This window comes from Ranitomeya variabilis, chromosome 8, assembly GCF_051348905.1.
Source record: "Ranitomeya variabilis isolate aRanVar5 chromosome 8, aRanVar5.hap1, whole genome shotgun sequence".
NCBI classification, from domain to species: Eukaryota; Metazoa; Chordata; class Amphibia; order Anura; family Dendrobatidae; genus Ranitomeya; species Ranitomeya variabilis.
In genome coordinates, this window is record NC_135239.1 from 21,278,906 (window position 1) to 21,293,045 (window position 14,140).

General features: G+C 44.1%; 1 protein-coding gene across 2 annotated transcripts in view; it reads right to left on the reverse strand.

Annotated features, from left to right (window-relative positions):
- FGGY (FGGY carbohydrate kinase domain containing) overlaps window positions 1-14,140 on the reverse strand; it is a 184,919-nt gene that overhangs the window by 145,961 nt on the left and 24,818 nt on the right. For both annotated transcript variants that reach the window (XM_077276886.1, XM_077276887.1), the window contains one exon: window positions 7,667-7,755. In XM_077276886.1, the coding sequence (XP_077133001.1) occupies window positions 7,667-7,755 (89 nt within the window). The remainder of the gene's footprint in view (window positions 1-7,666; window positions 7,756-14,140) is intronic.

Consider the following 14,140-nt stretch of genomic DNA (forward strand, 5'->3'; position numbering starts at 1 on the left):
TCCTTGTTTGTTTTTGCATTTTGTTCCAGTTCACAGCTGTAGTTTCGTTTCTGTGTCTGGAAAGCTCTTGTGATCTGAAATTGCCACTCTGATGTTATGAGTTAATACTAGAGTCTTAAAGTAATTTCAGGATGGTGTTTTGATAGGGTTTTCAGCTGACCATGAAAGTGCCCTTTCTGTCTTCCTGCTATCTAGTAAGCGGACCTCAATTTTGCTAAACCTATTTTCATACTACGTTTGTCATTTCATCTAAAATCACCGCCAATATTTGTGGGGGCCTCTGTCTGCCTTTCGGGGAAATTTCTCTAGAGGTGAGCCAGGACTATATTTTCCTCTGCCAGGATTAGTTAGTCCTCCGGCCGGCGCTGGGCGTCTAGGGATAAAACGCAGGCTACGCTACCCGGCTACTGTTAGTTGTGCGGCAGGTTTAGTTCATGGTCAGTTTAGTTTCCATCCTTCCAAGAGCTAGTTCTTATGTTTGCTGGGCTATGTTCTCTTGCCATTGAGAACCATAACAGTTTGACCGGCCAAAAAGGGTTAAATTAATTGACAGAGAAAGGAGAGAAAAGAGAAGTCTGCTGAAGATTTTTTTTTTTTTTTTCCTTCAGTTCTGAGTGTGCTTGTAATTGAATCTCTTGCTAGTCTGCCTATATTGCAGCCTTTCTCTCTCTCTCTCCTTCTAATCCTGGAATGGCTCTGTGTTCACCTGTTTAAAATGGATATTCAGAGTTTAGCTGCAGGTTTGAATAATCTCACCACGAAAGTTCAAAATTTACAAGATTTTGTTGTTCATGTTCCTATATCTGAACCTAGAATTCCTTTGCCTGAATTTTTCTCGGGGAATAGATCTTGCTTTCAAAATTTCAAAAATAATTGCAAGTTGTTTTTGTCCCTGAAATCTCGCTCTGCTGGAGATCCTGCTCAGCAGGTCAGGATTGTGATTTCCTTGCTCCGGGGCGACCCTCAGGATTGGGCTTTTGCATTGGCTCCAGGGGATCCTGCGTTGCTCAATGTGGATGCGTTTTTTCTGGCCTTGGGGTTGCTTTATGAGGAACCTCAGTTAGAACTTCAGGCGGAAAAGGCCTTGATGTCCCTATCTCAGGGGCAAGACGAAGCTGAAATATACTGCCAGAAATTCCGTAAATGAGCTGTGCTTACTCAGTGGAATGAGTGCGCCCTGGCGGCGAATTTCAGAGAGGGTCTCTCTGATGCCATTAAGGATGTTATGGTGGGGTTCCCTGTGCCTGCGGGTCTGAATGAGTCCATGACAATGGCTATCCAGATCGATAGGCGTCTGCGGGAGCGCAAACCTGTGCACCATTTGGCGGTGTCTACTGAGAAGACGCCAGAGAATATGCAATGTGATAGAATTCTGTCCAGAAGTGAACGGCAGAATTTTAGACGAAAAAATGGGTTGTGCTTCTATTGCGGTGATTCAACTCATGTTATATCAGCATGCTCTAAGCGTACTAAGAAGCTTGATAAGTCTGTTTCAATTGGCACTTTACAGTCTAAGTTTATTCTTTCTGTGACCCTGATTTGTTCTTTATCATCTATTACCGCGGATGCCTATGTCGACTCTGGCGCCGCTTTGAGTCTTATGGATTGGTCCTTTGCCAAACGCTGTGGGTATGATTTGGAGCCTCTTGAAACTCCTATACCCCTGAAGGGGATTGACTCCACCCCATTGGCTAGCAATAAACCACAATACTGGACACAAGTAACTATGCGGATTAATCCGGATCACCAGGAGATTATTCGCTTTCTTGTGCTGTATAACCTACATGATGTGTTGGTGCTTGGATTGCCATGGCTGCAATCTCATAACCCAGTCCTTGACTGGAAAGCTATGTCTGTGTTAAGCTGGGGATGTAAGGGGACGCATGGGGACGTACCTGTGGTTTCCATTTCATCATCTATTCCCTCTGAGATTCCTGAATTCTTGACTGAATATCGTGACGTTTTTGAAGAACCTAAGCTTGGTTCATTACCTCCGCACCGGGAGTGCGATTGTGCCATAGATTTGATTCCGGGTAGTAAATACCCTAAGGGTCGTTTATTTAATCTGTCTGTGCCTGAGCATGCTGCTATGCGAGAATATATAAAGGAGTCCTTGGAAAAGGGACATATTCGTCCTTCGTCATCTCCCTTAGGAGCCGGTTTTTTCTTTGTGGCTAAGAAAGATGGCTCTTTGAGGCCGTGCATTGATTATCGGCTTTGAATAAAATCACGGTTAAATATCAATATCCGTTGCCACTGCTGACTGATTTGTTTGCTCGCATAAAGGGGGCCAAGTGGTTCTCTAAGATAGATCTCCGTGGGGCGTATAATTTGGTGCGAATTAAGCAGGGGGATGAGTGGAAAACCGCATTTAATACGCCCGAGGGCCACTTTGAGTATTTGGTGATGCCTTTTGGCCACAGCATCCACTCCAGGACAATCCGAAGATTCCACCTGACCAGAAGAAAATCGAGGATGAAACCCCGAATTACAGAAAAAGGGAGACACCAAGGTGGCAGAGCTGGCCCGATTATTGAGGGCAAACTCCGCTAAAGGCAAAAAAGCAACCCAATCATCCTGATCTGCAGACACAAAACACCTCAAATATGTCTCCAAGGTCTGATTCGTCCGCTCGGTCTGGCCATTAGTCTGAGGATGGAAAGCAGACGAGAAAGACAAATCTATGCCCATCCTAGCACAGAATGCTCGCCAAAATCTAGACACGAATTGGGTACCTCTGTCAGAAACGATATTCTCCGGAATACCATGCAAACGGACCACATTTTGAAAAAACAGAGGACATAGGCATCTGCGGTAATAGATGATAAAGAACAAATCAGGGTCACAGATAGAATAAACTTAGACTGTAAAGTGCCAATTGAAACAGACTTATCAAGCTTCTTAGTACGCTTAGAGCATGCTGATATAACATGAGTTGAATCACCGCAATAGAAGCACAACCCATTTTTTCGTCTTAAATTCTGCCGTTCACTTCTGGACAGAATTCTATCACATTGCATATTCTCTGGCGTCTTCTCAGTAGACACCGCCAAATGGTGCACAGGTTTGCGCTCCCGCAGACGCCTATCGATCTGGATAGCCATTGTCATGGACTCATTCAGACCCGCAGGCACAGGGAACCCCACCATAACATCCTTAATGGCATCAGAGAGACCCTCTCTGAAATTCGCCGCCAGGGCGCACTCATTCCACTGAGTAAGCACAGCCCATTTACGGAATTTCTGGCAGTATATTTCAGCTTCGTCTTGCCCCTGAGATAGGGACATCAAGGCCTTTTCCGCCTGAAGTTCTAACTGAGGTTCCTCATAAAGCAACCCCAAGGCCAGAAAAAACGCATCCACATTGAGCAACGCAGGATCCCCTGGAGCCAATGCAAAAGCCCAATCCTGAGGGTCGCCCCGGAGCAAGGAAATCACAATCCTGACCTGCTGAGCAGGATCTCCAGCAGAGCGAGATTTCAGGGACAAAAACAACTTGCAATTATTTTTGAAATTTTGAAAGCAAGATCTATTCCCCGAGAAAAATTCAGGCAAAGGAATTCTAGGTTCAGATATAGGAACATGAACAACAAAATCTTGTAAATTTTGAACTTTCGTGGTGAGATTATTCAAACCTGCAGCTAAACTCTGAATATCCATTTTAAACAGGTGAACACAGAGCCATTCCAGGATTAGAAGGAGAGAGAGAGAGAGAAAGGCTGCAATATAGGCAGACTTGCAAGAGATTCAATTACAAGCACACTCAGAACTGAAGGAAAAAAAAAAAAAATCTTCAGCAGACTTCTCTTATCTCTCCTTTCTCTGTCAATTAATTTAACCCTTTCTGGCCGGTCAAACTGTTATGGTTCTCAATGGCAAGAGAACATAGCCCAGCAAACATAAGAACTAGCTCTTGGAAGGATGGAAACTAAACTGACCATGAACTAAACCTGCCGCACAACTAACAGTAGCCGGGTAGCGTAGCCTGCGTTTTATCCCTAGACGCCCAGCGCCGGCCGGAGGACTAACTAATCCTGGCAGAGGAAAATATAGTCCTGGCTCACCTCTAGAGAAATTTCCCCGAAAGGCAGACAGAGGCCCCCACAAATATTGGCGGTGATTTTAGATGAAATGACAAACGTAGTATGAAAATAGGTTTAGCAAAATTGAGGTCCGCTTACTAGATAGCAGGAAGACAGAAAGGGCACTTTCATGGTCAGCTGAAAACCCTATCAAAAAACACCATCCTGAAATTACTTTAAGACTCTAGTATTAACTCATAACATCAGAGTGGCAATTTCAGATCACAAGAGCTTTCCAGACACAGAAACGAAACTACAGCTGTGAACTGGAACAAAATGCAAAAACAAACAAGGACTAAAGTCCAACTTAGCTGGGAGTTGTCTAGCAGCAGGAACATGCACAGAAAGGCTTCTGATTACAATGTTGACCGGCATGGAAGTGACAGAGGAGCAAGGCTAAATAGCGACTCCCACATCCTGATGGAAACAGGTGAACAGAGAGGATGATGCACACCAGTTCAATTCCACCAGTGGCCACCGGGGGAGCCCAAAATCCAATTTCACAACACTCTTCCTTTTCAGGTTGAGGTCGACGCTTCTGAAATCGGAGCTGGGGCGGTTTTGTCGCAGAGAAGTTCCGATTGCTCCGTGATGAGACCTTGTGCTTTTTTCTCGCGTAAATTTTCGCCCGCCGAGCGGAATTATGATGTTGGGAATCGGGAGCTTTTGGCCATGAAGTGGGCTTTTGAGGAGTGGCGTCATTGGCTTGAGGGGGCTAGACATCAGGTGGTGGTATTGACTGACCACAAAAATCTAATTTATCTTGAGTCCGCCAGACGCCTGAATTCTAGACAGGCGCGCTGGTCGTTGTTTTTCTCTCGGTTTAATTTTGTGGTGTCCTACCTGCCGGGTTCTAAGAATGTTAAGGCGGATGCCCTTTCTAGGAGTTTTGAGCCTGACTCCCCTGGTAATTCTGAACCTACAGGTATCCTTAAGGATGGAGTGATATTGTCTGCCGTTTCTCCAGACCTGCGGCGGGCCTTGCAGGAGTTTCAGGCGGATAGACCTGATCGTTGCCCACCTGGTAGACTGTTTGTTCCTGATGATTGGACCAGTAAAGTCATTTCTGAGGTTCATTCTTCTGCGTTGGCAGGTCATCCTGGAATCTTTGGTACCAGGGATTTGGTGGCAAGGTCCTTCTGGTGGCCTTCCCTGTCTCGAGATGTGCGAGGCTTCGTGCAGTCTTGTGACGTTTGCGCTCGGGCCAAGCCTTGTTGTTCTCGGGCTAGTGGATTGTTGTTGCCCTTGCCTATCCCGAAGAGGCCCTGGACGCACATCTCGATGGATTTTATTTCGGATCTTCCTGTTTCTCAGAAGATGTCTGTCATCTGGGTGGTGTGTGATCGTTTCTCTAAGATGGTCCATTTGGTTCCCCTGCCTAAGTTGCCTTCTTCTTCCGAGTTGGTTCCTCTGTTTTTTCAAAATGTGGTCCGTTTGCATGGTATTCCGGAGAATATCGTTTCTGACAGAGGTACCCAATTCGTGTCTAGATTTTGGCGAGCATTCTGTGCTAGGATGGGCATAGATTTGTCTTTCTCGTCTGCTTTCCATCCTCAGACTAATGGCCAGACCGAGCGGATGAATCAGACCTTGGAGACATATTTGAGGTGTTTTGTGTCTGCAGATCAGGATGATTGGGTTGCTTTTTTGCCTTTAGCGGAGTTTGCCCTCAATAATCGGGCCAGCTCTGCCACCTTGGTGTCTCCCTTTTTCTGTAATTCGGGGTTTCATCCTCGATTTTCTTCTGGTCAGGTGGAATCTTCAGATTGTCCTGGAGTGGATGCTGTGGTGGAGAGGTTGCATCAGATTTGGGGGCAGGTAGTGGACAATTTGAAGTTGTCCCAGGAGAAGACTCAGCTTTTTGCCAACCGCCGGCGTCGGGTTGGTCCTCGGCTTTGTGTTGGGGACTTGGTGTGGTTGTCTTCTCGTTTTGTCCCTATGAGGGTTTCTTCTCCCAAGTTTAAGCCTCGGTTCATCGGCCCGTACAAGATATTGGAGATTCTTAACCCTGTGTCCTTCCGTTTGGACCTCCCTGCATCTTTTTCTATTCATAATGTTTTTCATCGGTCGTTATTGCGCAGGTATGAGGTACCGGTTGTGCCTTCCGTTGAGCCTCCTGCTCCGGTGTTGGTTGAGGGAGAGTTGGAGTACGTTGTGGAAAAAATCTTGGACTCCCGTGTTTCCAGACGGAAACTCCAGTATCTGGTCAAATGGAAGGGATACGGTCAGGAGGATAATTCTTGGGTGACTGCCTCTGATGTTCATGCCTCCGATTTGGTCCGTGCCTTTCATAGGGCTCATCCTGATCGCCCTGGTGGTTCTGGTGAGGGTTCGGTGCCCCCTCCTTGAGGGGGGGGTACTGTTGTGAAATTGGATTTTGGGCTCCCCCTGTGGCCACTGGTGGAATTGAACTGGTGTGCATCATCCTCTCTGTTCACCTGTTTCCATCAGGATGTGGGAGTCGCTATTTAGCCTTGCTCCTCTGTCACTTCCATGCCGGTCAACATTGTAATCAGAAGCCTTTCTGTGCATGTTCCTGCTGCTAGACAACTCCCAGCTAAGTTGGACTTTAGTCCTTGTTTGTTTTTGCATTTTGTTCCAGTTCACAGCTGTAGTTTCGTTTCTGTGTCTGGAAAGCTCTTGTGATCTGAAATTGCCACTCTGATGTTATGAGTTAATACTAGAGTCTTAAAGTAATTTCAGGATGGTGTTTTGATAGGGTTTTCAGCTGACCATGAAAGTGCCCTTTCTGTCTTCCTGCTATCTAGTAAGCGGACCTCAATTTTGCTAAACCTATTTTCATACTACGTTTGTCATTTCATCTAAAATCACCGCCAATATTTGTGGGGGCCTCTGTCTGCCTTTCGGGGAAATTTCTCTAGAGGTGAGCCAGGACTATATTTTCCTCTGCCAGGATTAGTTAGTCCTCCGGCCGGCGCTGGGCGTCTAGGGATAAAACGCAGGCTACGCTACCCGGCTACTGTTAGTTGTGCGGCAGGTTTAGTTCATGGTCAGTTTAGTTTCCATCCTTCCAAGAGCTAGTTCTTATGTTTGCTGGGCTATGTTCTCTTGCCATTGAGAACCATAACAACATGCATTTAAGAAAAAAAACATCCACGAAAGTGCACAACCTGTCTGGCTAAACATTTCTTTCTGATATTACAGCGCCCCTCCAGAAATACAAGTTGTGGGGGCATCCCAACTTTTGATCTACCACAATGCTAGTACTTGCCAAAATCTATACGTCAGAGTAGAATGAAAGGAAGGTCACAAATCTGTCGTTCTCAATGACTGCCTTATACATATTTAGTAGTCAGTACTCAGGGCTGTTTTACAGTTCAGCTGCACTATATAGAGTATATGAAAAGTGACAACCACTTTTGCAAATTAGTAATATGCTCAGTGCAGTTGTCACTTCCCTTCCCCCACTCCTCCTCTCCTTAGCATTTCTGAGTAGGGACCAACAAATGCCTAAAAGAAGCTCTTCCTAGATGTCTGTGCTCCACCATGAGGCTGATGAAAAGGACATTCAGAAAAATTTTTCGCATTATTAATCAGTAAGTAAAACAAGCAATGCAAGCGTACCTGGTGAGATCTCCGGTTGCTTTCCACGATAAATAATCTGGTAGATCAAAGAAGTGTCCAGCCTTATTCCAGCATTCCGGACCTAAATTCTTGGAATATAGAACCAAATAGACATATCAGCTCTGCGTAGTAGTCACTCAGTTCCCTTCCCCCACTGCTCATTGGTTATTCCTTACACAGCTGGGGCCACATTACACCCAGGAAAAGCCCATAAACCTGATGACATGGACTCTCACAATGGGGTATTGGTGAAAATTAAACAGAGAATGGAACTTCTCTTTAAAATTGAATGACCATCGTTTACTTTGTTATTTTCCTACCATTCTTCCACATATACAGGTTTTGTTTTTCTTATATATATTTTATCTGATATAAAGCTGCAAATCACCTGCATATCCATACAGGTAAATGATAAAATCTTGGCTCCCTGCAGTCACCACTAGATGGAGCTCACTGAATGCTGATTATACATGTATAATTGAATGATATCACAGTATACAGTGAGCTCCCCATAGTGGTGACTGCAAATAGTCAGGATTTTTTATTGTACCTTGAAATCTATGCAGGGGATTTGGAACTATGTATCAGAAAAACAGAGCTCACTGATCAATATAATAATACCTTATGATGTCAAATGAATTAGGACACACGTCTTAATCACTGAATTCCGGCTCCTTATTCAGTCTCATTGCCCTCTGGTGTATTACATTCATCCCCATTGCCCTGGTGTATACCGTTTGACACCTTTGCCCCTGGTGTACAACATTCGAGCCCCATTGCACCCCTGTGTACAACATCTGCCCCCCCACCACCACCATGTCATCAGCCTTTACTAACATGTGACAGAACAGAAGGTGGTAAAAAACAAATACCAGGGCGGTCCTGTAATAGGAGCCACCGGGATAACAAGTCCGTCCATGCCATTTCTTCACTCGTGAATCTTTCCCCATCACCTGTGAGGGATATTACTGAGAAGTGGAAGGAACCACGGCAACTCGGACACGAAGATGAGACCCCGTAACGTTACAGAGCGGGGTCACTGAGTGCTGAGGAGCAGAAGACAGAAAAGTCACCAACGCTCTGTTGACCCTAAAACTGCTGAGTCCAGACCTCCACTGGTATCATCAGAAACACTGCGCCCCCACCAAGAGCTTCATGGCTGAACAGCTGCATGCAGCCGTACATCACCAAGCACAATGCCGAGCGTCGGATGGAGTGGTGTAAAGCCGCCACCACTGGACTCTGGAGGAAATATGATCTGTGCAGTGATGGATCACACTTCTCTATCTGCTTCTGATGGTGGAGTCTGGGTTTGGTGATTCCAGGAGAATGTTACCCCCTGACTGCATTGAACCGCCGTACAGATGAAGGAGAATAATATGGACGTGTTTATCAGGGAGCTGCCTTGGCCCCTTAGTTCCAGTGATGGGAGATCTTAATTCTTCAGCACAAGACATTATGGACAATTGTAGCTTCAGCCTTGAGGGAACAGTTTGAGGAAGACCCTTATCTGTTCCCCATGACTGTGCCCAGTGCACAAGCTCCATAAAGACATGGGGGGGGAGAACATGAGCGGCCACAGACTGTGAACCTGGCCTTTTTGTCAACCATCAGAGTCTGGACCTACATTTTGCAGGGTGGTAAAAATTCCCTTTAATTAATGCAGTTATGGAGGAGTCATGAGCAGTTTTAGGACTGATGGAGGTGGAGAGCAGCAATTAGCAGATGTTCAGTTTTCAGCAGAAGAAGGCCGGGCAGCTGTCATGTCCTCCGGAGGATGATGGAGTGAGTGACCGGCAGTCATGTCTCTACATAGGCCTGTGAGATAACATGACCTTATCTGCCTGCTTCTCCTCTGTGTCCATGTGTTTCTGCAGGAGCCATTATTATATGTTCCTACATTACACGGGGAGATTATGATAATGGACGCTGCAGAGTCCTATAGATAATGGGTTGCAGCCAGATACTAATTGTAAGGCTTGTGTGTTCTCCTGCCAGGCCGAGCTATCACTTATGTGGGAGCGTCCAGCTGGAGCGCAGCAGACGAGGGAGAACTTCAGCCTTTCACAGATTTTATTTCGCCACAAAGCGTATCGCATGACTGCTGAAAATGGATCTGAATGATATTATCATAAAACTGAAATATTTCTCCTATGTCAGCTCAGGAAGCTGTAAAATTAATAGCGTATGTGGGAATTAATCCCCGAGTACCCGCAGAGCCCCCGCCATCCAAAACCACCAACTAGAAGTCCTTGAATTGAAAAAGCTGGGTGACAAAATGGCTCCACTGAATCCCCCATAAGGCTGGTCACCCAGCTTTATATTTAATTAAATCCTCCATAAGGGTGGTCACCCAGCTTTATATTTATTTCAATCCTCCAAAAGGCTGGTCACCCAGCTTTATAGTTATTTCAATCCTCCATAAGGCTGGTCACCAAGCGTTATATTGAATTCAATCCTCCATAAGGCTGGTCACCCAGCTTTACATTTATTTCAGTCCTCCATAAGGCTGGTCACCTAGCTTTATAGTTATTTCAATCCTCCATAAGGCTGGTCACCCAGCTTTACATTTATTTCAGTCCTCCATAAGGCTGGTCACCTAGCTTTATAGTTATTTCAATCCTCCATAAGGCTGGTCACTCAGCTTTATATTTATTTAAATCCTCCATAAGGTTGGTCACCCAGCTTTATATTTATTTAAATCCTCCATAAGGCTGGTCACCCAGCTTTATATTTATTTCAATCCTCCAAAAGGCTGGTCACCAAGCTTTATATTTATTTCAATCCTCCATAAGGTTGGTCACCCAGCTTTATAGTTATTTCAATCCTCCATAAGGCTGGTCACCCAGCTTTATATTTATTTCAATCCTCCATAAGGCTGGTCACCCAGCTTTATATTTATTTAAATCCTCCATAAGGTTGGTCACCCAGCTTTATATTTATTTAAATCCTCCATAAGGCTGGTCACCCAGCTTTATATTTATTTAAATCCTCCATAAGGTTGGTCACCCAGCTTTATATTTATTTCAATCCTCCATAAGGCTGGTCACCCAGCTTTATATTTATTTCAATCCTCCATAAGGCTGGTCACCCAGCTTTATATTTATTTCAATCCTCCATAAGGCTGGTCACCCAGCTTTATATTTATTTAAATCCTCCATAAGGCTGGTCACCCAGCTTTATATTTATTTAAATCCTCCATAAGGTTGGTCACCCAGCTTTATATTTATTTCAATCCTCCATAAGGCTGGTCACCCAGCTTTATATTTATTTCAATCCTCCATAAGGCTGGTCACCCAGCTTTATATTTATTTCAATCCTCCATAAGGCTGGTCACCCAGCTTTATATTTATTTCAATCCTCCATAATGGTGGTCACCCAGCTTTATATAATGGTGGTCACCCAGCTTTATATTTATTTCTATTATGTGGTGTGCGTCTTTTCAGTCCATTCTTTTCTTCTCTTTTTTTTTTCGTTTTCATTCTGGACGTACGGTGCCCGTTTCATTATCTAGTCATTTACATCCAGTGTTTGGAGATTGCAATCATTGTTTTTTTTGCTTGTCAGCAGTGCTGTAACTTAAAACTTGTGGGCCCCAATGCAAAAGTTCCAATGGGGCCCCCAACTATTGCAGGTTTTTAATAGTAATAGTCTTTTCAAATGGACCAAAAAGACTTTCTGGGCCCCTGCTAGTGTCCGGGGCCCGGGTGCGACTCCAATCCCTTCACCCTGCTGGTTAGTTACTATAAACCTGGTTGGAAAAATTATTACACAGTGTCACGAGTCTTACTCCTATGTTTCTGCATCATAAAACATTGCTGACAATCAGGAGCTTAGAAAAGTAGATCATTTTTAGATACCGCAACAAAACTTTGCTGCCTTCTCCCATTGCTATGGGCCATCAGAGTTTTAAATAACGAAAGAGGCCCTTTGCATTTCAGCTCCTCCACATTGTCTTTGTTGCCTGTAGCAACCAATCACAGCCCAGTTTTCATTTTATAAGAGCTGTTTAAAAAATGAAAGCTGCGCTGTGATTGGTTGCTATGGGTAACCTAAACAGTTTCATGTATTAAAATGAGGCCTACATCTGTATGCGGAAATTTATTCTCAGAAGCTTTACCTTTGTAATGGAAAGCGATGTCGGCCCTATATAATCTAGCTCTGTCCTAACTAAAGGCCATATGAAATATCTGTCATAAGTCTCATGGCTTTTGAAGAAACATGGCCTTTGAGGGACGCTAATTCTGATTTGGGGCCTAGTTCTGCGTGCTACATATCATGGCGTTGTACAGCATTGATGTAATAGGCTCATTCCCAATCATTGCAAATATGTCGCCAAACAGACAATCTATGAGGGCCACTAAGTCACCGTTCTTGGCAGCACGTCTTCCCACATATACAAGAGATGTGCTGCCGACAAGATGCATGCAGTAAGGGACAGAATGATCCTGAATCTGTGTGTATGAACAGACATTTATCCCCTTCCTGACATCCATTGTATATGTATGGATGTAGTGGCCACATGGCCATGACTTCCCGGCATATCTGGGGCAAAAATGGGGTAGGGATGCAAACACCACCCAAAAATGGGTATTTTGGTATGGAGTGGGAAGTTATTGAGAGGAATGGTGCATTCCTGGGAGAGGGGGCTTAAACAACCCAAGGAATCTTGGCAACTCTCCTATGCAATGGGATGTCCGGCGTGTAGCTATGGAGTGAAATTAGGAGCTACCCCTCTATACATCCCTGACTGTGTTAGGCTACGTTCACATTTGCGTTGTGCGCCGCAGCGTCGGCGACGCAACGCACAACGCAAACAAAAACGCAGCAAAACGCACGCTAAAACGCTGCGTTTTGCGATGCATGCGTCCTTTTTTGCCGAAAGTTGGACGCAAAAAAAATGCAACTTGTTGCGTTCTCTGCGCCCAACGCTTGCGGCCATGCGTCGCAAAACGCAGCACAACGCATGTCCATGCGCCCCCATGTTAAATATAGGGGCGCATGACGCATGCGGCGACGCTGCGGCGCCCGACGCTGCGGCGCCGAACGCTAATGTGAACGTAGACTTATACTGATGGCTGGGGGTTTTGGTTTTTTTTGGGCCGTCGCACTTAACACCTAAAAAAGTAGCAAAAAGCAATCAAAAAATCATACGTGCCCTAAAATATTACTAACAAATATGGCTCCATCATCATAAAATTAAAAAAAATTCTGAGTTTGAGAAAAACGCGCAAAAAAAGGAAAAAAACTTCAGAATTTTAAAAAGCAGTAAAACGGAAAACAGAAACCCACCAATCTGGTATCTTCATAATCGTATTGACATTACCAGGTGATTTTTAGCGGACAGTGAACCAATAGAATAAATCGCTTTTTTTTATCTCACCACTTCACCCCCTTTTTTTCTCATTTTCCAGTACATCACATGATAACGTTAATGGTGTAAATAAAAACGACAACTCTTCCCACTAATAATAAATCGTCATGCGGCTTCGTTGAAGGAAAAAAAATATATATTTTTTTTTAAATTAAGAGTCTTGGAAGAAAGGGAGAAAAAAAATCAAAAATTAAAATTTGCCCTGACATGGAGGGGTTAAACGAGCACCGATTGACTTGCTATAGGCTAAAAACACATTTTTTAGATTTACCCCTCTTTTGACAGATGACAGATTTGTAAGAGACAATTAATCAACGTTGACCGTCTTCTCTCCTGGAAATAATCACCAAGTGGACTATTGATAGCCAAAAATGTGTCCAATGTAAAACAACCCTAAGAAAAATAGCAAAAAATACACAGGAAGGATATTCATAAGCGGCAGTAATATAAAGCAGTCCAGCGGCGGCACATAATCTATGAGTCTTATTCACCAGGCGTTTTTAGGACATAAATCTTCCCCACTTTCAGGCAGAAAGCTGCAAGGAGCTGATTTATTCTGGCTAAGTAATGGAGAGAGCAAATGGACTTACACAATTGATATCCACCTCTCAAGAAAACGTTCCCTCTCCGAGTAATGTTAATTACACCCCATTAACGTGAGGCTGTCAAGTGCGTCTTCAGGTTTTTATTCCTCACGACCTCGGCCTGTCTACACCTTATTGCCACGCATTTCGTTGTGTTTTTAAGGAGACAACGTCCTCTGCTTGAAGCCAATGCCACTTATTTTACACATGGCTTTCATTAAGATGACAGTGGAGGAGATCAAGTCTGAAACGGCGGCCAAAAAAAAAAAAAAAAAATACAAAAAAAAATGTTGGTCTGAACACAAAAACAAAAGTTTTGCTTTTGGTTAACTTTTTGGAATGACGACCACAACAAGTATGCAATTTGAAATGTATAAAAAAAAATTGTCGGATGAAGAAGAATTTCTCTTTTTTCACTACTTTTTGTAGTAAATTCAATTTTTACTTTTAGTTAATGTTTGAATATGTTTTTACCAGTAAATTATTTTGGAACTGAAAGTTTTTGGTCTTGTTTTT